The sequence below is a fragment of the Ornithodoros turicata genome, chromosome 1 (assembly GCF_037126465.1).
Source record: "Ornithodoros turicata isolate Travis chromosome 1, ASM3712646v1, whole genome shotgun sequence".
NCBI lineage: Eukaryota > Metazoa > Arthropoda > Arachnida > Ixodida > Argasidae > Ornithodoros > Ornithodoros turicata.
In genome coordinates this window covers 55,550,639-55,573,961 of record NC_088201.1, presented here as the reverse complement: position 1 = coordinate 55,573,961, position 23,323 = coordinate 55,550,639, and the positions used below count along the sequence as shown (strand labels likewise).

Genomic DNA, 23,323 nt, shown 5'->3' with positions numbered 1-23,323 from the left:
TCCAAAACTTCCAATACCCTTGTCGACGCTGCCAATGAAAACGATGCTAATAAATCTGTACAGCAGTTTCGGAGGGTGCTTAAATGTAACCAACGAGAGCTAGCTGTTGCCTCCTAAGAGGACGGACAGCGGTAACCACTACCCTTCAAATCGAATCGTGTTTTGAATTAGCGCACTCCACTATACTTCCCGACACGTTTGGCGTTACTGGTTTGCACAGCTTGTCCGAGAACTTTGTCCGCGGCTGGTCGCGGCGAATCGCAAAAGGATGTAATTCATTGGTGTACTGACGTAATTCATTGGTGGACATGGGAGCGAAAGAGCGTCCTTTTGCGCTTCACCGCAACCAGCCGCGACAAAAATATGGTTAATCAGTATGAACGAATAAAGAGAGAAGAGCAAAACGCATCGATCCGCTTATTCGCACGAGTGACATTCTACAGAATACTCTAGCGGAAGATACGAAAAACGTCATAGCTTTCTGCTGCCACGTAAGCGCGGGCGCGCTCAACGTCACGTATTTCGTGCACCGCTAACCTTGGGGAATATCCTGCGGCGCAGCCACCGTAGCAGACGACAGGAAAAGATGCAGACGCTGCCGACTGCTAAGCAGGGTTCGAGGTAACTCGTTACAAGTAACTCGTTACTGTAACTAAGTTCCTTTTTTTTTGGTAACTTGTAACTTAACTCGGTACTTTTGCGCCGTGGTAACTTTCAGAGGAACTCGTTCCTTTTTCAGGTAACTTTGCCAAAGTAACGTAAGTTAAGTTCCAAGTTACTTTTAACTCGCTTTTCATTCACGTCCACATATTTTCTTGCTTTCTCTCCGGTTCCTTCATGGCATTTTTTGCATTAAAACGTGATATTCAATCAATTACAGTACCTTATTCAGGAAGTAAAAACCACTACCATTGAAATGAAGCTGAACCATTGTGCGCCCACAGGGAGTTAGATACAAAGCGTTCGAATAGACCTCTACCAGAGAAACGTTATCATGACATTGGTAGACAGATTGAAACCGAAACAAATCAGAAGGAGAGGGCTGGGTTTCACGAACGGGCACTTATTCGCTGCTTCCCATTGAAAGAAAACCAGGCCCGAGGGTCGCGTCCCTTTAAGGGACCATATCGGAATGCCCTCAAGACCGTGGCTTTCGCGCGCGACCTTGTTCACCTCTAGCTTCGAGCGTAGTTGAATTCTACCAAATTTGTGGCGCTGTCGAACACAATGACGTCATTTGTTTACAAACAGGGAGAGGTCTATTGTTGGACATAAACGAAAAGGACCTAAGCGTGTTGCACTCCTCCGCAGGCAACTCAAGGGCTAATTCAACTGCTCACGCGCTCTGCACCTGCGTAACGCTATTTTGTGTCCGAAGTAACTTGGAATGTAACTCGTTCTTTTTTTTTAAGTAACTCAGTAACTGCGAGTTACATTTCAGGCTGAAGAACTTCGTTATTAACTTAGTTACATTTTTCACACGGTAACTTAACTTGTAACGAGTTCTTTTTGACGGGTAACTTCTCAGTCTATGCTGCTAAGTGCGCCAATCCTGATCATATCGGCACGCTGCGAATGCTCAACATGGCGCTCCAGTTCAGACCAGTTTGTTGTTTTTTCTTCCACTAGAATATTCCTTGGGGATGTCGCTCGTGTGAATACACGGCATAGGTAGGAAACGCGTATACTGTGTTGTTATTTGCAATAGAGTGGATGGGCAGGTGGATACATTTCCATACGACGTCGTGGGGACAGCTGCACAGACATCCCGACTCCGTCCAGGGATTCACATTTAAAAATCCCGAAATTCCGGTATTTTAAAAACGGCTCGAGATACTGAACACTAAGCACATCGATACCATAACGTCTGCATTGTCATAGTGGAGGTTTGCTTTCACAAGCTATTATCGTAGCAGTGAACTGAAAGAAGGATGATATTATTGTTATTATTAGCGTCGGTACTTTTACCAGTGTATGCTTTTGTTTTGCGACTACCTCGACGTCCAAACTGCATTGTTGTTGACAAGGTGATGGTCCTGTGTACAACGCTAGAGAATAGTGCCTTTCTATTCTGGTGTGCATAGTGTATAATAAAGCGCGCCTCGTAAGCCACAAAGCAAGCAACGCATATTGATGTCCGGCTTCGAGGTCTGCGCAGAGTGAATGTTTTCGGGATACGCGGACATCACACCACCAACAGAGACGACATCCACAGAGCTTGGGTGATCGATCGCGATGGTCTTTTCGCGTCGCTCCTACGGCCCGATAAGGTCGTGGGGTGCGAAGCTTGCTTTTGTGCAGCATTGTGTTCGGTGAAAAATGCCCGTTCAGGTGCCCTGCTTCTGACATCGGATGGATCTCAGCGGAGCTTTTGCTGTTCACATTTACTGATACATGGTAGAGAGTCTCAATAACGGTTTCATGTCGTAGCACCGTCGGGAATACAACGATAACCGAGTAATTATGCATGTTTTAAATAAAATGAAGTCTACTTTTGAATAGTGTTAACCTTGGGACCAAGTACCTGACTGTGGGAGGCTTTCGGAGAAAGGTTCTGACTAACAGTGTTATAGGATGCTCAAACGGAACTTGGTACAATTGACATGTCCAGGAATTGTGTGTGAAACGAAACCGGGCACTCAATAATGCTAATGAGGACCTAGTTGCTGTTAACTTGACTGCATTGCTGATATCCCAAATTCAGCAAGTAGTGTATTATCTTGGAAAATTGCCGAAATACGAATGACGTCTAAGGTTGATATAATGTGCGTTGTTTTTGGTAAATTTTGGCATCGCTCAATAAGTTGATAAGTAAAATTTAAAAAATCGGTCAATGAACATTAGCTTCAGATTGGGCCACCATTGACGAGAAATGCCAATGTAGCCATGCATCCCAGCCTTAGCACCTTATGAGAATCTTCCGTTAGGAATATGCCCACCTACAAGACAGTGTGATACTGAAGATACTGTCATCTTGAAGAAGTAACATATATCTATTTATTTAGAATACGTGATTAGATGATGAAGCGGCTGCTAGTCAGAGATTATAACAAAACTACAAGTCACCAAAACAGTCACTACACATTAGACATGAAGACGTAACAATAACAAGTTGCCTGACAGAGATTATGACAGAGCTGATACCTTTCGTACTGTGATGTTCGTTTTGCCATGCTAACGGAGATATGTACATCGGAGCTGTCAGGAGTACCCGAGGTCAGGACACACAAGCTATAGCTGGTGCAGTTTGGTCTAATCATCTGGGAAGTATGCGGTGTCCAGACCGAACACAGTAACTGGTAACACTAGAGCCTGTCCAGAACCCTAGCAGTCAATTATTTCGGATCATGCCAATTGTTGTCATCAAAACAAAGCAAATTTATGGCTAGTCTGTTGCACTGGCGGTTAGCCCCAAACTTCGTGAGGTTCCCTAGGAAGCAAACTGCGAATATCGTTGCACAGACAATTGAGGCGTACAGAGACCCATTGGATCTAAGCGCTCACACCCAAGGCATCAAGTTTATACGCCTGACACACCGGCGCTCTAAAGGCCTTTCAGAGGACTCCTGGCCGAACGCCGTCTGTGCCCACTGACGCACGGCAACGGATCACCACCGCGTCTCCCCCACGACGCAAGAGACTGCTATTAATGGACCTTTTTCACATACGCGTCGTATCCTAGCGGCTGTCTAGCGAGCCACGCTCGGCGCGCATCAAAACGAACCCACGTGCGTAGCACGAAGGACCGGAGTGGGAAACCGAAACCGGTCCGGAGTGGGACCGACGAGATCGCACCGTTGGTGCGGTCTCCCCACTCGTCCCCACTTCTGTCGTTCCCATACTGCGCCATCTATTGAAGACGGAGATAACCCTCTCCGGTGCCTCAAGGCCATGCGCATGCGCATAGACTGTTGTGAAAAAAGGTCCATTATAAATTTCGCTGTCGGATACACACGCGAAATTACTCGAATTAAAATGTCCATATAGTGTGGTTTAGTTGTTCAATAGTAATCGTTCATATGTAAACAGCTGTAATTAGCAATTTAAAGTGTCCTACATACAAATATGCTGTATCGCTGTCCTGTTTTCGGTGGAAGGACTAGCGCCACTTTACTAGTGGCGTGCGGGGATCTCCGGTGCCGTGTGTCGGCGGCGCAAACTCCTTTTAAAAGTAGTCTTTCAAAGCTGTAAGGGACCCCTAATTTAAAGGACTTCGAGCCTACCCGTTTGTCAGGGGTATCTGGCTTTATCGCAATGGTGCCAAGCAAAGCGCGACCGATCTCAGTGGCTGAATGACACGCGTTGCTGCCCATTGAGACCAAGACTGCGCGTTTAATCTCCAGCATATTGTGAGAGCAATTTAATGACTGACTATACATTACCGTAATATGCTGTCATCTGAGGGGGACGTTAAATAGATGAAATTTATGAACAAACTAAAATGGTACAAGCGAACTACATGGTCTACTGTAGGAAGCGGTCACATTTCCTCGGATTTCGAAGAACACACGACAAAAAGAGAAGTAGTCTCCCATATTGCAATTCCTCCAAATTTCAGTCGTCTGATGCTCGAATTTACTCCCCTCCCCCTCCCCAGCACTACGAATAGCCCCTAAACTCCGCATAAACGTCCGCGTATGTAGTACCGGAAGGAGTCTATAGTCCCTCTATAGCAGAAATCGGAACCGAAACTGGACCCGAACCGAAAACCGCTAAAAACCCGTATTTTTCGCTGAACCGGAACTGAACCGAACCAAAAATATTTTTCCTCTTTCGTTGAACCGAACCGGAACTGAACCGAAATAATTCGCGAAACGGTTCAGACCTAAAAAGAGCGTTGTAGGAGATCGAAACTACGATTTAGACAGCGGATTGGGCCGCGTTGCCAAACAACTTCGAAACCGAAACTGAACAACGAGACAAAACAAAACAAAACTGCAACCCAAGTGCGTGAAGTATTTCCTACTCGCAACTAGTCGTTAATTCAGTGGTGCTAGTTTTGCGGTCGTCCTTTTTGGCAGCAGTAATCTTCCTTGTACGGGCCTTTTGTCGTCCAACAACCCCAAGTCTTTATTTTGGGCTGTGAAAATAACGGCCTGCCCCACAGCAGGATATAACAGGGTGTGTACGATGAGTGAACATAGAGAGTACAGTACGCTACCGTAACGTTGCACCTGAAATGCAGATCTGTAACACGCAGTGCTGCTGTGAACAACTGCTGTATCAGCAACAAGAAGAAACAAAAGTGCATTTGTGTTATTTGAGAATGGTACGGAGGTGCTCACTTTTACCCATGGCAATCTGATCAAAACTCACTTTCCTGAACCGGTTCGAAACCGAGATTTTGCGCTGCTACGGAGCTGAACTCGAACCGAATCAATATGCCTGAACCTGAACCCGAACCGAACCGAAAAAAATAACGGTTCCGATCCCTGCGCTATAGAGACCGTGCGACAAACTGGTGGCGCCGCTTGGTAGCCAGCTTTGTTTACATGTGAAGTGCGAGCGCTTTTTCTTTCTTTTTTTTTTTTTTGCCACACTGGAACCACGGTCCCTTGATAGCTTTTCTTGGAAGCTATCAAGGGACCGTGCTGGAACTGTTGCATCGCTAACTGTGCAAGCACATAGAATACCTCTTCACGAGTGACCAGATGTTTCATTTCTCGTGATTTCTATGCTTCCAATACGACCGAGGGCACTAGACTCGCAGAGAATAGCGTTCGTGACGCGCGTTCGGCCATTGCATGAAGTGTGCACAACATGAGCGGATATATTCTATTTCTTTTCTTCTAGTTTCGATTAAACTGAATGAAGGCCTGCAAAATGATCAATGATTTACAATTGCCACTTTCGTGATGGTGCAATGCAGCTGATACTGTATCACCGTCAGATGTACCGACCAAACGGCAACTTGATTTCGAGATAATGATTTGAGTGTTTCATCGCCAGAGCACAGAGGCGATATCGCTCCGGATTTCGCGTTTTGCGCGACCTGTAGGTGGCGCATCTTAACTCCAACATGGCGGACGTATCCAGGTTGTCGCTTAGTTTCGATTTTGAGATTTCTGAACTGCAGTGTTGATTCTCGATGCGTTGAAGGCGGACGAGTATTAAACGCTGCTCATATGCGGATGTTCGTACTTCTGGCAGGCGTAACCGAGTTGTCCAAAGAGAAGGCTATAGTTGTCGCGTATTATTTGCGAAGTTCCGGCGTGTTTGATCAACCACACTTCGTGAAGGTAAATTTCACGTTTACCGGTTGCGAGGCCGAAATAGCAAGCAGCGAGCGTCCTGTGCTCCAGGAATGTCAGAGACATGCAAGCACAGGATACCTGTTCTGATGCTCTCTTACAGATAAGATCTTCTGAGTGTGTAGCGCGTGCACGAATGTATAGTTTAGAATTTACAGGGTCATGTTGCCACATCCGTGTGTCACTGGTGCGCATGTTTTAACGAAACGTCGCATTCTTTCTGCATTCTTTCCAAAGTGATTTGACGCGCTGATTCAAATGCACAGTTACAAAACTGACTTGGTATACGTTTTCGTGCTATTCCTTGCGCTTTATTGCAGATAATGGCTACTCAAGTTTGAAAAATATTGTTCTGTTTTGCCTAGACTAGGTTTTGCTTCCCTTCCTGACGTGAGTTGCACAGAAGTGTGCTTCAGAAAAAAAAAAAAAAAAAAGAACGTTCATCAGATATGTAGGCAGTAGCGCTCCAAGAGCTCTGCCATACACACATAAGAATTGCTGATGTAACAGGTTTGCTGATTTTGCGTCGCTCAATCCATCTCTTCCGAGGATGCGTCATAGTAGGCGGTATTCCATGTGTGGAAAGAAGAAAACTTGGAAAGACAAACTGGGGGCTGTCCCCTCGGCGCGCATAGTCGCATTGTGGCACAGAACAAAAGTCGTTTGGTTTTGTTTGCTGGTCGTTGTCTGCACTGCTTCCTTCATCCATGATTTCAACAGCAAAATACAGGTTCAGCTGAGCGACCCGCATGCGAAAAGCAGCAAGTTCTCCGCAAGTGAACGCGGGGTCGGCCGTGTGTACCTGGATCGGCTAGTCCCGAGTTTCACCGCTGTGCGGCGTCGATTTGGCGAAAAACGCGAATTTGGTTGACGAGCTTGACGAGCCTTACAGTGAGGACGGAAGTTCTACGTTGTCCAAAAAGTTTAGTATTTAAGCACCGACCATTTCACAACCGTCGTGCCACAAGCTCACGGCGGCTCATGTCAATGGAGAGCTGCATATTTATGGTCTACACCCCTCTGTATAATTTGTTCTGTGAGGATCTGTTGAGCGTTATTGTTTATGAAGATATTGGAAAAACTGAAGAACAAGTTCAGACCACGTGTTGTGACCACAAGTGTTTATTTGTATGGATAAAGCGGACGCACGATGTAGGTTTCAGTGACGAAGGTATGTGTGCAGTACCGTGCGAAAAGGACAAAAGGAATACGAAACTCAGTCTAAAACAGGAAGGGAGTTGCCTCAGGACAGAAGCAGCCGATATTTCGAACAGTCGAACCTGTTCGAAATATCGGCGGCTTCTGTCCTGAGGCAACTCCCTTCCTACATCTCTACCGGTTCGCTGGATTTCTACTCAGTCTAAAACAGGATGTCACAAGTCGCCGGAGTCAGAGTAATGTGCCTAGTCTTTAATAGCAAGCTATGATTTTGTGAAGCATCGAATAACGATCCTCTCGACGTACCACTTACAGGTATGTGTTTTGACGCAGACAGACGCGAGTGACTGTATTGATTGTATCTCCGTGCGCACTTTTACATTATAAATATGGTGATTCCTTTTGTGCAGTTTGTCTTCCTTCTCTCTGTTCGCGTCCCTCAAAGGTTCCACATTATTCGCACTTCGAAAATCAGCCCTTCTAATTACGGCGGTCGCTACTCAAACGTGCGTTTCCACTTGAGAATGTGTAGAACGGGTGGAGTGATATCACGCGCGATACTCCCAAGACCTCCACTGGCGGCGCTGACGCAACGGAGCAGCCTCCCTCCCCATCTTTTAGGTGTCGCACAGTCCCTATAATCCCATAAAGGACTGAAATGACTCATTTTCTCTGTCTCTCAGAGTGCACATATAAAACAAGTGAACAACACAAGAGTCTTATGCCGTGTTGTGTCGTCGTCATCGTCTTGTATACGTGTTCCTCAAACCCAAGGAAACGTTACCTCTTTCTAGACGAAATTTCCTGGTACACGTTGATGCAGTGGCGAAGGCAGAGGGAAGAGTTTTGTTGTTGTTCAACCCCCTTCTCGCTATAGCATTCAAAACACGATTGGTGCAGTGATCACGATTGATGCACGATTGTGACCAATCTTTTCGTGAATACTGCTTTCAAAGGTTTGGGCACTACGAAACAAACTCGTAAGACGCGAATGAAAATTTCAAAATAAGAACGCGCGTGAATACGGCACTGCATAACGTGCAAGCCTGGTGGAATATTAACCTGCCTAGTGTCTGTTACTGTGCGAAGCAATGGCCTCAATCCGCTGGTTCATTTAGTGCTTCCCTGAGAGACTTACACATACACACGAATATGCCTGTATGACTAGCATTTCGGCACAAAATGTAACGTGAACGTCAGTATAGGGTGCACCGGTCTTTGTTTGTCTCTGTTTGTCTTTGTTTGCACAGCTAAACAAGTTGCGGTGCAATCTTATAATTAGGTTTTTAGAGAATTACAACGGAAAACCGAAGGCGACACCGTGTGGATGGAAGTGGACACCAAATTCACATTGCTCGTCACTTACATGCGGTAACGTCGCATGCACTTTGTGTGGTGCAACGCGGCGACCGCAAATGAAAACAAAAACAAAAAGGAAAAAGAAAACAAAAGCAAAATGAATTAGTAACAGCAAGTGGGCGATTCTCGAGTTAGCGGCGACTTCAGTAGCGACGCCTCGTCTCCGCACAACGGTTCGTTGCGGTCACTGACACGAAACAGTACAAAAAAAAAAAAAAAAACTGTTGTGACCCTTGACATTATGTTTCCGAACTGAAAACAGTGACTAAACAAAAATAAGTAATCGATCACTTTCTGCCTTAAGCATTTTCTCTCTTTGTCTCTCGTTTCAGTTTGTTTACGGAGGGAGTTGCCGAGAAGCTCAGGGAATCTAATTACTGGGGGCTCGGAACGGCACGACAAACATGCTACACATGTGCGTCAAGAAAGGTTCAAAACGTACTAAAAAAAAAAAGCAAAAAAAAAACACACTTAGTGACGTAAATACTTCCGTCTGTCGTCGCGTTCTGTGTTGTCGTGTAGCTCTGCCATAATGCTGCAATGATTTTCTTCCCTTCCCCATCACTTCCAGTGGATGCTATATAAACAGCAACGGGGCAACTTGCCCTTACGCGCATTGCCGACCACAATGCCGTCTACTTTACAGAGTGTCATGATATCCGTTTCAACATGATATCCTGTTCAACAAAGTCCGTGTCCGAATATTTGCCACAAAGATACGCTTGCGACATTTTAATTATGTTTCGATTGTGTGAAGGTCTATGGGCACAATCATGTTTTAGCCGTACCGGCATTTAGCATAACGTGAGGTTACAATGAAATAAAATAACTCAGGAAAAACGTGCTGACGCCAGGGCTCTAACCTAGACAGTCCTGATTTCCGGTCAGGGGAGGCGTCGTTTTCGTAACTGTCCTTGGTTTGAAGAAGAGTTACACTGTTTTCTCGTTTTGCATTTTATTGTATTATTTTTATATGTGGGAGGAGGGTACTCGGACTGTTGAGCAGTCTGTCCTCCAGTAAGTAGAAGCTGGCTGTTTGGGACTTTATCTGCTGGTTAATGTAGGGTCGTCAAGCGTATAAGGATTCATTGTATTATGCAGTAGAGATATTGCACTATTTTGTCGAAAACCACGCGTCCCTTTTGTCTCTCATCATTGTGTCATTCAAACGCTGAAAAACAGAAACTATTTAAATTGAACAAAGCCTGGCTTGAAGTACGAAACTCTTCACAAACCGCTGTGGCTCACGCGTGGCTAAAACGCTGTGGCTAAAACGCGTCTTGCGAAATCGAAACCAAGAATCTGAAGCAGGCTGCAGCAGACGACGCGGACCGCGAGAGAGGAGGAGCTCAGCATCTCACAGAGCCGCCCCAACGCGGCGCCAGCGTCGTTCGAAGCCCGCTGTCGAGGCTGCGAGCTTCGGCCCCGAAGTAGCAGACGGCTGTTTTTCCTCTCGTCCGCGGGCTTCCTCCATTTTTGTCGACGTGCGCCATTTGTCCAGCGTATCGTCTGCTTCAGACTTCTCGCGAGCTTCGCTCGTGCAACTTGCGTGTGTGTGTGCCTCCGGTCACGCGATCGCTTGTTTCAGGAACTGACGTTTTCAGGTGTTCGTCTTACGGACCAGCCCCTGGCTACGATAGTTTTTTTTTGAGTAACTTGCGAGACAGCGAACTGTAGAGATGCCGGTGAATCAGGGTCAGGTTGTCTGCCGCGAGTGAGCCAGAGAGTGACAATGGAATCGTCAGGTGGGGGCCACCTCAAATTTGAGGTGACACAGGTGACGACGCCCGACTCTTTGGGAGGACAGACATCGGCGACATTGTCCCCGTCGATCGGAGACCAAGACGCGGATCCCACCACAGTCAGGCTTATACCAGGTATATTATCTTACTCTTTTGTCAGATTTCGTGGCTGAATTTTCTGACATAAATTGATGCGAGGCATTGTGCATCCGTCGGTGTCAGGAAAGTTTGGCGCCGGTTCTCCGAGGCGTTATTCGTGGATGACTATCGTGGGGGAAGAGTTATGAGAAAGTTATTAGTGGTGATAAGAATCTGAGTTGACTATTGGCATAAGGTTGAATTGATCAGTGCAGTTTCCGATTAGCAAAACTTGTTATCGTGCCGCCGTACTGTCGCCGTAATCCCATCTTTTCGACACCAGCTGCAGAAAGCGAAAATATGGTAGGACACTAACGTAACATTGTCTTGCAGATGTACACTTCAGTGGTAAAATAATTTGGAAGCAAGTGTGCTGGTGATATAGATCCATACTGAAGAGCCCCGAGACGAGGGACACAGAAAAAAGGGGACAAACGCAACGAAGTCTCAAACACAGCTGTGTTTGGGACTTCGTTGTAGTCTTGTCGTCTTGTAGTATGGACTACAGTGGTATTCGCCTTCTCGGGACTACGCTGTTCGTGCAGACTACCGCTACTCGTGTAGAAAATTACTACATCGTTTTTTTTTCGGCGGGGGGGGGGGGGATGGAGAGGGGACTGAATTAGCTTGAATCCGGCATAGCGTCGGTATACTGTCTCCGTTCTCCAGAACATCATGACCTAGACGTGAATTAGCACCAGCCATCTCCCGCCAGCACGTGTTTTAATTGTGGTCACCCTTGAGACCCCTCTGCAGCCGCTTTTGTCCGTTTTGCTTCCCGACACAGTCATTCTTCGCAGGTAGTTTATAACTGGAAGGGTGTTTCTAACAGCTTACTCATGGAGTATCATATCACAAAAATGACGATGTGTCAAGGGAACCCGGGTGTTCACGTATTTTTAAGATAGGAGCAAGGAAATTATTACCTTAGCGTTATCTTCGAAGTGATATCTTCTGTAGCAGGTTACTTCACGGACACGCCTACGACTGCACAGAAAGCATTTTCATTTGTATGGGATTTATCCGTATTGCTGGCATAGGAATCCCACGCGTAATACTGCTGAGCCGGCGCATTACGACGGGAAATGTTGGCTTCATACTTTTGCCATCAAGCGACGTTTTATCGAGTTGCCTTCTTCACATTTATTGGTGTAGGTCTACATTTTGATTGTTTCGCATGTGGATGTATCCCGTAATCGCACCACTCATCGATATCTGCTTTGAAGTGAGGACCAAAATTGGTGCCGATTCTCGATATATGCAATTTCGCCCGCCGTGTCAGTATTTTATTCCGTTCTGCCACCAGTGTTTACGATACCTTAACCGCGGGTATTCCCTGCCTAGCGTTCTCAGAAGCGCAGATGAAAGTCGGGTATAAACCCTTCCAGCTGCGGCTGACTGACTATACGCGGGAATATTATCAATAAAGCCCTTTCCCTTGCACTCAACCGCGGCTGCGGTGTACTCGCACGCTCGAACGTTTATTGCAGTCCTAAGCATAGTCGGTGGAAGCCGTTTCGAATTAGTTATTTCAAGCGTCGGTTTCCATAACTTCCTTCTCGTGTTCCCTTCCTGGTAGGTCTTCTCCGCAGTGTTCGCCGTGAAAGGGTCAGATGTCGAATTGAGCACCTTCTGTTCTCGTGGTTTCTGAACAGCGCGCAGGGAAAAATGAGAAATATACTTCCATCAGTGCCAATGTGACATAATGCTTAGCGCACTTGACCCGTACCGCAATCATGCGAATATCGGTACCTCCCAAGAAGCACAGTGTACCCAAAGTAAACTCATCGCAGTACCCTGACAGTATACAGCACGTGAATGCGCTGCGATTGGAGAGCACAATATAAACCTCGGACCCCTGTACGCGCTTTCGATATCATGACAAAGAGCTATATACAAATGACATCTCTTTACGTTCCTCTGTCAATACTCATTAGCCGATCACCACCCCACGGTTTCTGGCCCATCGTAGTACATGTCGCAGGCAATGAGCCGCTTGACTCATGAACAACACTACGGTGCAGACGCGTGTGTAACGTAAAGATGCACATTACGCATTATATATTCTGTGCTAACCAAGTATTACTCGTCGGCAGGGAGTCGAATCGTAATGCTTTATTACCGTTAGGAAAAAAGTATCGCTCAGGTTCGGTTAAGCTCTGGAATTCAAAACTGTGTTCATGCCGGTTCGTTGGGTTAACAAAAGTGATGACAGCGAAAGAGTCGGCTGTACGTTTGTTTTTATCACGACACTACCATATTAAAATTGAGGAAGCGAAAAATGTCCATTAATCGAGATGATGCTTGCAAGGTCGGACTGGACGGCAGTAGGCATACCGTATAGAAGTTCCCGGCGGGGGCCCGCCATGGTTCGACTGAGCGGGGTGAGACCGGTAGCCGGTACGATTTTCGTCCCAGTCCGACCCTGAATGGTAAGGTGGTACAGCTTGGGACAAAAGTTTACGGAACACCGCGGTGTCGCTTGCCTCCGTTGGATCGACACCCTGGCAGCAAACAGAAGCGGACACACACACTGGGAGATGGATATAGTCTAGCCAGTCACCTGTTTCTTACTCCATCTGTTCGTGACATTGTAGGGAGCCGCCCCGATGAAGAATTAAACTTTTGTCCCAAGCTGTACGTGCTGAAAGAGTTCGCCGTTGCCGGCCTCACAGAGGTGGGCAACGTCACGGCTAACGCTCTGGGGGAATGTGCGCCCTCGGCCGACTTCTAACGGAAATGTGCTGACATATGTCTGACAGCGTCTGGGGAAAATGCAGGAAAAACTCCAGACAGCACAGCCGGCACCGGGATTCGAACCCGGGTGCCTCCCAGTCTCGACGTGACATGGCCAGCACGCTAGCCTGAGTGCCTGTCCCTCTATCATATATTTGAACCTTCACAGCTAAGTACCGTAAGACGATCCCCCTTTTTTCCCCTGTTCTTTTCCTGTCAATAACGATGAAGCGTGGTGGTTACGGCACACGCACGCACCATTTTCTTCTTCTTTTTTGTTTTGTTCCATTCCGCAGTCTGCTCGTGGATAGCTGGGACGCTGTCTTACACTGTCAGAAATAGAGCCGGGACTAACAGGGTTTTGATCGTTGTCTCGCTTACCTTCCATTATTCAGCAGATATCAGCTGAATGATCTTGTCGCGGGACATTTAGAAAATGAGAGCATTAATTTGAGGAAATGTCGTCATACTAATTGCGTAGTTCAGCAGCAAGAAATGGTGATTGACGAAACGGTGTTGTACCTGGAATGGATGGCTAAAGTCATATTCGTGAAGTGTTACGTCGTGTTTGAGATGCAACACGTCGATTTCTCAGAATGTTGACATCCGGCGTCTACAGCCTGGAAACAGGCAAGTCGCGTATTTTTGCGTGTTCTTCTCAACCACTGCTATCTGCGAGTAAATACATCTGCTTTTGATTTTTTCCAATTTTTGCTCTGTGTTTGCGTAGAAGCTACGCCAGAAATCGCAGCGAGAGAGAGAGAGAGAGAGAGATAAAAAAACAATAGAAGATTAAAGGTCCTTACTTTATACCAGAGAGCCAGAACAAGTTACTTCATGTTTCCAGCAAGTGCTGAAACTGTCTTCAGAAAGATACAGAAAGAGAAACTGCGGTAGTACTGCGGTTTCACTTACTGACATTTTATCAGCTGAAGCAGGTGTTGGGTTCCATGCCACGCGAAACATAGTAACAATATGAACAAAGAAAAAGGCGAAATAGAAAAGCAACAGCAGCGTTTCAACAAGGTTTTTGAGAAGCTGTACATGTATTTGACAAATTATATATGAGTACTGTCGTGTTTACGTGGATTATAATAAATGCTGCCGAACTTCCCGCGATTCTTACACTGTGCCTCACAGTGTAGTTTCTAAGCTAGTTATGCCACTATGTGGTATGCCTGCTTTTCACCCTTTCGGATGACGTTTTCCGCTAGCAGTATGGCCTCATGGAAAAACGTTTTTCTCTCTCTCTCGACAGCTCTCACGCGACTATTATTTTACCTTATATTTCCATCTACAGCGCGGCGAGAACTTTATCGTTCTCATTCACGTCACACACACGTACATGCATACAAACAAACACGTGCATACATACGTGCATACATACGTGCATACATACGTGCATACATACATGCATACATACATGCATGCATGCATGCGTGCATACATACATACATACATACGTGCATACATACATACATACATACATACACACGTGCGTGCGTGCGTGCATACATACCTACATGCGTGCATACATTTACATACCTACATGCGTGCATACATTTACATACCTACATGCGTGCATACGTTCATACACACGTGCATTCATACAGGCATGTATACAAACAAGCTCCTTCAAGCGATGAAGAAACGAGTGCGTTTGAGAAACTGACGCGTGATGAACACTCCGAGGATGCGGAAAACTGAAACGCCGTGTCGTTTTCCTCCTTGTAACTAAAAAAAAAAAAATTAAAGCATATTGTCCTGTATCCTTGTTGTCTTGCTCGTTTTCTCAGAGCAGCGTCATGGCCGGGTGGATATACAGCGTTCGCTCGTTGGTGGTATAGCTCCAAGGCATCGCTGAAGACTGGGGGGTGCTGAGTTTGAATCCTACCCACGTATGTGCCGTTTGAGGTTTTCCACGGGTTTCCGGGCACACTTTCCAGGCGGCTGTCGGCAGAGTGTCCCCCGAAGGCCCAGGACGCATACATTCCCCTCCTCCCCAGCCTTCCCACGCACTCTTCAAACGGAACTTCACCGCGTGACACGGCTCAAACCAACCATCATCCCGAATGACACCTTTCTCTACCCTGATCTGTTGAGGACTGCACTCATACGCCTTTTTGTGGCACTATAGTATATGCAGCTATGTTAACTGCCACAAAAAGGGTGTATGCCTTGCGCTTTCTACAGATCAGGAATGATCACGGTATCATTCTATGCAGTAGTTGGCCCCTCAAGAGTGTTATGTGATGAAGTTCTCTTTCAAGAGTGTGCAGTCTTCTCTCCCTCCGTCCGCGTCTGCCCAACGCTCGTGGCCACAGTTGCTTCGCGGTGCTAAGGAAAAATAACTCCCATTTTCTCGGAAGTTCTGTTATTATACCCCACCATTCTAAAACTGAAAACCCCTTCCCGAAAGGGCCGTTCGGTAAAAGTTCCATGTCGGTGATCAAAACACGTCGGGGGTGGCGGAGGAGACCTTGCCAAACATCGCTTTCGGGGCAGTGTGTGACTGCTATCTTTAGCGATCCGCCATGCAGTGGCTTTCTGAAGCATCCAGCGCTCCGAAGCGTCTGACCTTGTGCTCCGAGCGCTGATTGCTAACAACGAGCTCCTGTGTCAGTGCTGGGAAGTCCTGACAAACCATTGTTCCATTATTCAAAATCTGTCCTTTGTCAGGCAAAAAGAAATTAGTGAGATTCAGCATTGCGTGTGCGATTTCATGCGCATAAGGTGTAAAACCGCTTTCAAACGTCTGCGTGATAATTTTCTGTAGCCTCGTCATTTCCTGCTTGTCATATCTGCTGTCCCCGATGCCGATGCACTATGCCTAATTTGAGAATAGCATTAATAACATCCGTCAAAGCAGCATCGCGAGCGTTTTGAAATATAAATTGCGACACGAGGCACAAAGAAGTGGCACCTAAATATGCGATCGCTCCTGGCCGTTGCAGGACGAATTGCATTTCATAAGCAGTTAATGGTATGCTATATGCATCGCATGCGTGGTACTCCGCACATTGGTTAATCGTTGCCGCTCCACTGGGGAGTATGCGCGCCTAATCAGGGCAGACCGTGGTTTCCAGCATCCGTATGCTTCATGCACGTACGTTGTCGCTTCTCCCATGAGATGATGGGCTGGCATGTTCTCATTCCCGCGTTTTACGCAATGCGCGAGAAGTACAGCTTCGCTAATAAAACTGCACGCGGTGTGGGTCGACTCAAGTTGTCTGTAGATCAGATTTGGCGAAACTACTTTTATTTTTTGTGCATTAACGTTTCAAGTTTGGAAAGTAATACATTACATTGCTCATTACTTACTTTATCATGCTTAGTACTGCAGTGTCATTACTTGCATCATCAAGTAATGACATTACTTGGGGTTACAGTTTCTCGGCAGTCTCTAACACAGTCCTGTGTGGTGTTTGAAGCGCTTGTTGTAGACGTGATTAGTATTTTACTTCGACACACATTGTTGGTGATAGTAATTCGAATTTCTGCAAAATTGTTCCATGCGAATGGTTGTGTCCAAAAATGAGATCAGTATGCAGCATCTAAATGAGCAATCATAGACAACATTAACTGACATTAACGGACAACATTAACCGCAGCATACGAGGAGCTGAAATTCAAAGGCTCCACTTGTGCTCCGTCCTCCTCCTCGGTAACCCCACACTCTAAAAACGGAGCTTCACCGCATAGCACGCTCTTAACCAACCTCCATCGCGAGTGACAACGTTCTTTCCCTCGAATTCATGAAAAGGGGGGGGGGGGCGTACGCCAGTTTTTGTGGCAATGAGGCTCGTGCACATGACTTCACGCGCTGCCTTCGAGCGCATTGGAGCCACGTGACATGGGGTTGCGCCACGGCGTCTTACTGCGGGCCGAATGAAGCAGCATCGCGTGTTTTTGAAATTGCCTCTCGTAATTGCACGCATACCGCAACAGCTCACGGCATGCCCTCCTACTGTGACTCCGGTGGAGCAATATGTTCAATCAATCAATCAAAATATTTTATTTGATATAACAAACACACAAGGTCAAATGTGAGATTGCGAGGGCAGGCCTGTGATGCAGTCCCAAATAAATACATGGTTCCAAAACACTGATAACATACAATAGCACATCTTGTGGGAATAATTTAACTGCTACCTCTATGTCAAAAAAGGCAGAGGGGTAAAAGAGAAAGAATAGATAAACACCAAACATAGGCTCATTTATACCAAGGAACTCAAGCAAATGAGGACAAAAAAGATGGAAATGCTCAGCAACACTACAAGCGCGACATCCAAAGGTTTTCCATATGTTTTCCAATGACACGTGACTAAACGTGACGTCACTGCGTAAGCCTCATTATGAACTGCATAATGCTACAAAAATGGCGTACGCCTCCTATTTTTGGCAAATCAGGGGAAAGAATGATGTCACTCGGGATGATGATTGGCTAGGAGCGTGCTATGTGGTGAAGTTCATTTTTAAGAGTGCAGGGCTCGGTGCTCAACCTATCGTTGTTCCATACCGCGTGATCAATGCATCGCTTCTCTGTGATTCGTCACGAGCTCATGCGCGATGGGCAAACGTGACGTTCATTTGAAATCGCTGCCTGCCGGAACGCTTTTCACGTGCGGCCGCATGATGTCTGGAGCGCGCCACGTTAGAAACATAACGATAACATTTTCTTTTTAGTCCGTGATGGCGCCGCGAAGCAACTGTGACTACGAGCGGCGTACAGATGTGGACAGGACAGCAGGAAGGAGTGGTGTGACGAACGGTATCACGTTCCGCATCATGTCCCTGGTCGGTGACAAAGGTGGCTTGGGAAAAACAGACTTGACTTTCCTGGCCTATGCCAGGGCACAATTATTAACTGCTGGCTAGAAAATGTCTGAATTTTCATGCAAAGTAATGAGTAATGTCGTTACCACGTCGAAATATGGGGACATTAGTCATCCACAAAATGTAATGCCTTAGCATGACGCATTACCGCGATGTAATGCATTGCCGGTAATGCATTACTTCCCATGCCTGGCCTATAGATTGCCCCAGACCGTAACGTATTGAATTGCGTCACATCGGCATTGCTCTTGTCCACAACAATCGTCGACACCCGCCACCTGCAGCCTTCACCTCGGCGTTATTTGCAATGGTATCGAACATTGTTTGCTATTTCATGATATGATCCAGCATATCTAGACAGCTATCCCCCCTGCGAGCCATTTGTGCGCTTTTTCTTTCTTTTTTTGTTTTTTGTCTCTGTTGCCTCATGAAAGGGGACTATAGCAAAAATATTTATATAATTGTTGTCTGACGTCTTGTGGTAATCTTTGTCTCCTGGAAAGACGTCACTAATTTTCTCTTCCCTGAAGGTTCATCTTGAGTGAGTGAATGAGTGCTATAGCTGCGTACTTACTTACCTACCTACTCACGTGCTTAAGGTAGAACTCCTTTCTTGAGACGAGGAATGTGAAGAGGTGCTGTAATGACCGCCGGTGACCATCCGATCAACGGGGTGGAACTGTGCCCGTTTTTCAGAGAGCTGAAGTAAGCGGGATAAGGCGAAAAAATAACTGAGCAATGCGTAATGTTTCGTACGAGTAATGTTTCGTACGAAGGCATGCGGAATCACTTGCAGGCAGGTGCAGGTGCCTGCCGAAGGACATAGTGTCTGTTAATTGGCGGAAGATATATTCTGGTCGGTATCTGGCTTCTTGCTACGTAATTATATGTTAAGTGTTAGCGTCTCCGTGCACGAATCTGCGTCCGGATATGTGGAGAAGTAAAAGATGCTCACAACAGGTCCGTTACTGCGCGTAGCAATCGACTCCCGATCGACGTGCAACTGCATGCGTATACTCTTAAAACCTGCACTCTTAAAACGGTCACTTCTAATAGAGGTAAAAAATGTATATGCGTTTTTACCTCTCAAAGTAAAAGGTACACTTTCAAAACGGTCACTTCTCACGTTACCTCTGAGAACGGCTAATTCCTGCTGTATAGAGGTTTCATAATCGGTAACGAGCTTAATCCTCTGGTGGGCAGAGGTTACATGCAGCGTTATGATCACCCGCGGGAGTTACACGATCACAATGCGCTCGATGTAACCCGTAAACAAACTGTTACTCGTAAAGAGGTAACGCTTCTGATGGTTCTGTGTGCACTGTGTCAGCGGAATACGTTTTTGCCGCGAGACGAAATAGCCACACCCTATTTCATAAACCTCTAGCACAACCCTTACCGCGTACACAGCGCAGAAAAGAGCAGATTAGAGAATTAATTTCACTGTACTTTCGGCATACTTTCGATCTTGACAGTCAAGCACATCCCAGTATTACGCGACGTTGTGCAATGCGGTGCCAATACTCGATTACGCTAGTTAGAGGTCATATACCGTTTACTTTTAGAGCCAAAAACGCATGTATATTTTTTACCTGTATTAGAGGTCACCGTTTTAAGAGTGTCGACTGAGTACTGTGGCGTCACGTGATGTGGGGCCTTAATCCTTCAGGTCCCTGAACATAATTATCCGTGGTTTTGAAAACAATGAAATTCTGCTCTGTAATCTCCATGAAAGTCAGTGTTGCTACATTTGTGCCCGACAGTCTTTACGAGCCTGTATTTCGAAGTTTTTGGTATAACACTAATTTCCACATTCAGTTGTTAATATCGCAGCAAATCAGCACCATATCGTCAGCCTCGCTCGAACAGAGACCCTCGGTAAATCTCTGATCCACAGATTATTTACGGGTGATTCTGCATCAAATAAAGCAGGGATATGTACAGTCGACCCGAATCATTCGGTCTTTAAAAGCTCATCAAGCGTTAGTTCTTCATAACATTTCCCCCCGAGTCTGCTGAGGTATATGGACAAGGACAGACACAAATGTCGTTTATCTCTGTCCTTGTGCATATCTTCCTGGACTCGGGGGAATGTTACGAACAATCATCATATAAGCTTGCTTGCGTTTTGTTTCTATGTTCATCATGTGCGGTGATAATTCGAGATAAAACGAATTATTTCCGTATAGTAGTTATTGCACAAAAATGCTTGGTACGGTATTGGTACGCTATTGGTACGGGAGTGCAGTGATAATATGCAGTAAACCTTTGCTGTAACGTAATCACTTTTCTTTCTTCTTTTCTTTTTCTTGAATTATCGCTTCACTCGAAGTCCCACGCTGTCCCGGAGGCTACTATTACTGTTTTTGTGGTTCTTCAGCTTTTATCGAATTGTCGCTTGTGTCGATATTTCCTTCCGGACTGTAGACTGACTGTTGGCGACCGTAATACTATAAAAACATGTCATATACCAACCAGACCCATACTTTTCGTTATTGTTCGGGACCTGTATACTTCGTTATAACGGGAATTAAAAATGTGCGTTTACGTGCAGTTTGGAGGCCGTGTCATTTTACCTGGCTTCGATTAACCTCTCATTTGGCATAGTACGATTCAAATACGTCCGTTTCTCAATACAGCCCACGTCTATATATCTGATTTATATTTTGTTACAAGATGATTCGTTATAGAAATGTTTCGCATCAAAGGATACACATAGAGCGTGCTATTTTTTGTTTGTTTGTTGTCGAACTGTAAGTGGCGTAATTTCTTACTCTCAGCATTTCGTGTGTAACGTGTTTTTGTTTATGTCGCTGAAGAACACGGAAGTGTAGAAACTATTCGTAATTATGTGTTCGATAACGAGCATCAAAGCCTCATCTGGCACGCTGATATCCCCTCAGTTTTTTTTTCTCCATTCCACAGCAATCAGCACGTAATAACAGTGCCGAACACACTCGCCCGGGTCGCATCCCCGCAAAATAACGGTGATTCCGCGCCCAATTTGCACAAAGAAAACAACCTCCGTTCTCTTTTCAGCGTGCGTTTCGTAGTTCGGGTGGCTCGATCCAAGCTGTTAAGCCTACTCTCCTGTGGAACTGTTATTACTCCGCACTTGTGCCGAACAATAGCTCGTCACATTGAATGGACTTAGCACGCTGAGAAAGCACCTGTGTGTGCTCCCTGCGAACGGGGGAACGTTCCACGACGAATGTGGGCGGCATAATAACGGCAACTCAGCGCCTTTCTTCTTCCTCTTCTTATTTACGTGCCGCGCACAATTTTCTCTATTGTAGAGTCCTAAATCTCTCCAGGGATTAAAGTGTGTTCACTTGCACGCCTTTGTGAAGCGCTCCCACAGGCCCCACCTTACAAATATAATATCTAGTAATATGGGGGGGGGGGGGGACCTGTATACAAGTCCATATATAAGCTAAAACCATTCAGTGACCGAGTGCAGGTCCAACGGAGGCTCTCCACACGTTTGCATGTTGAGCTAAACTTTGCGTGTCATCCCTGTTTTCTTTTATGTGGGCGAAGGTGGAGCGGAAGCCAGTCCATCAGGGGAAAGATGGGAGGTTGTAATGCAGAAAAGCGACAGAGGTCAAGTCAACCTTGGAATGAGACATTGTTCTTGTGTTTCCAACCAGCCGGTGATTTTCAGTTGAACATCCAAGCGATCATGAATCATCATTGAACCAAACACAGTTCTTCTTCTGGGCGAAGAGTTTTTTCACGTACCCTTTCATTTACACTTGATGTTCTTGACTAACTTTGAATGAGCACCATCAACTGCTTCCGAAGTCTCACAATCTCTTTAGTCCTAGGTTGTTTATCTTCCCTTTTATAAAGCAGTGGTCTGCTTTTTTTTTTTCTTTTTCTTTTTTCGGTTCAAAATTAGTCCTTCGAATGAGATGTAACTACTCACGCGGTTCGGCTTCGTGGGTCCTGAATACGAAAAGACCGCTGTAAAAAACGTGGAAGCCAGACACCGTCCGAGCTCGATGCACATGCGTATATGGCCTGCCTTTTCTTTGATGCTCTTTGACTATCATCGCCCATCATGACCCATATACTGACTTTGTTTTTCGGTTTGCAGCTCTACAGAACGCGCAGACAAATGCATCTAACGTTTCGGAAACGCATCTGATATACGAGAGGCGTTCAGTAATTTTCAAGCCAATGTGCGATGTAATATCGTGACGGTGTATTTTCCAAGTCAGGTTCACCTAAGTGCCCATAATACACTCTGGAACGAGCAGTCCGGAACGTCTGCCTGTCTGTCGTCTGCGCTTGAGCCCCACACTCTTAGAAAAAAAAGGGTGGAGCTGTTGCACGTTGTCCCGCTTCTGATTCGGGGAGCGAGGGGGGCGTACGCCTTTTTGTAGGAATTTGGATATATGATTATTGCTTTTACCACCCAAGTTACCACCTTTTCACGCTCTTTTTTCTTAGAGTGCAGTACATAGAACCTCAGCAGCTACCATGGTTTCCAATTTTCATGAGCCATTCGGTTGCTTCCTACGCTATGGCTTGGCTATATCGCCCACACTGTAGTGAGCCTCTACATTCCCCAGTCGGGTACCATCTTTGCGGGGTTGGTGTACAATTGACCTATCTGAGCCTTCGTGTTATACGCTTTCAGAAAAAAAAGGTTAGAAAGGTGGTAACTTCACGAGTTACCGCCTTATGCGTACGTTCCCTCCTTGCTCAAGACCACAAGGGGTGTAACTGCGCTCGTTATCATGGTAGGATGACAAAATCTTGCAAATCCTGTGACTGTGTGCATTTAACGCAAACGTTGCGTCTCTTCAGCCGCCCTCCTCGGTGGCTCAGTCGGTAGCGTGTCAGCCTGCTGTTCCCAAGATCCCGGGTTCAAACCCGGCCGAGCAGGGTGGGGACCTTGGGGGGAGGGGAGCTGCAAGTTGCTCGACACGCCGTCTTCCACGAGGTACGTTAAATGTGGTGTAGGGTGTGTCGAGATTTCGGCGCACGTTAAAAGAACCCTCAGGTGGGCAGAATTAATCCACAGACCCGACCACTGTGGCATCGCTAATGATCGCAGTTGTCTCGCGACGTAAAGTTATTATTATTACACGCTTC

The 23,323-nt window shown here is 46.2% G+C and overlaps 1 protein-coding gene across 1 annotated transcript in view; it reads left to right on the top strand.

Moving 5' to 3' along the window:
• The first annotated feature begins 10,160 nt into the window (after positions 1 to 10,160).
• Positions 10,161 to 23,323, top strand: part of LOC135378263 (solute carrier family 12 member 4-like) — a 239,106-nt gene continuing 225,943 nt past the window's right edge. The window contains exon 1 of the mRNA XM_064611244.1: positions 10,161 to 10,645. Coding sequence (XP_064467314.1) covers positions 10,501 to 10,645 — 145 coding nt within the window. The 5' untranslated portion in view covers positions 10,161 to 10,500. The remainder of the gene's footprint in view (positions 10,646 to 23,323) is intronic.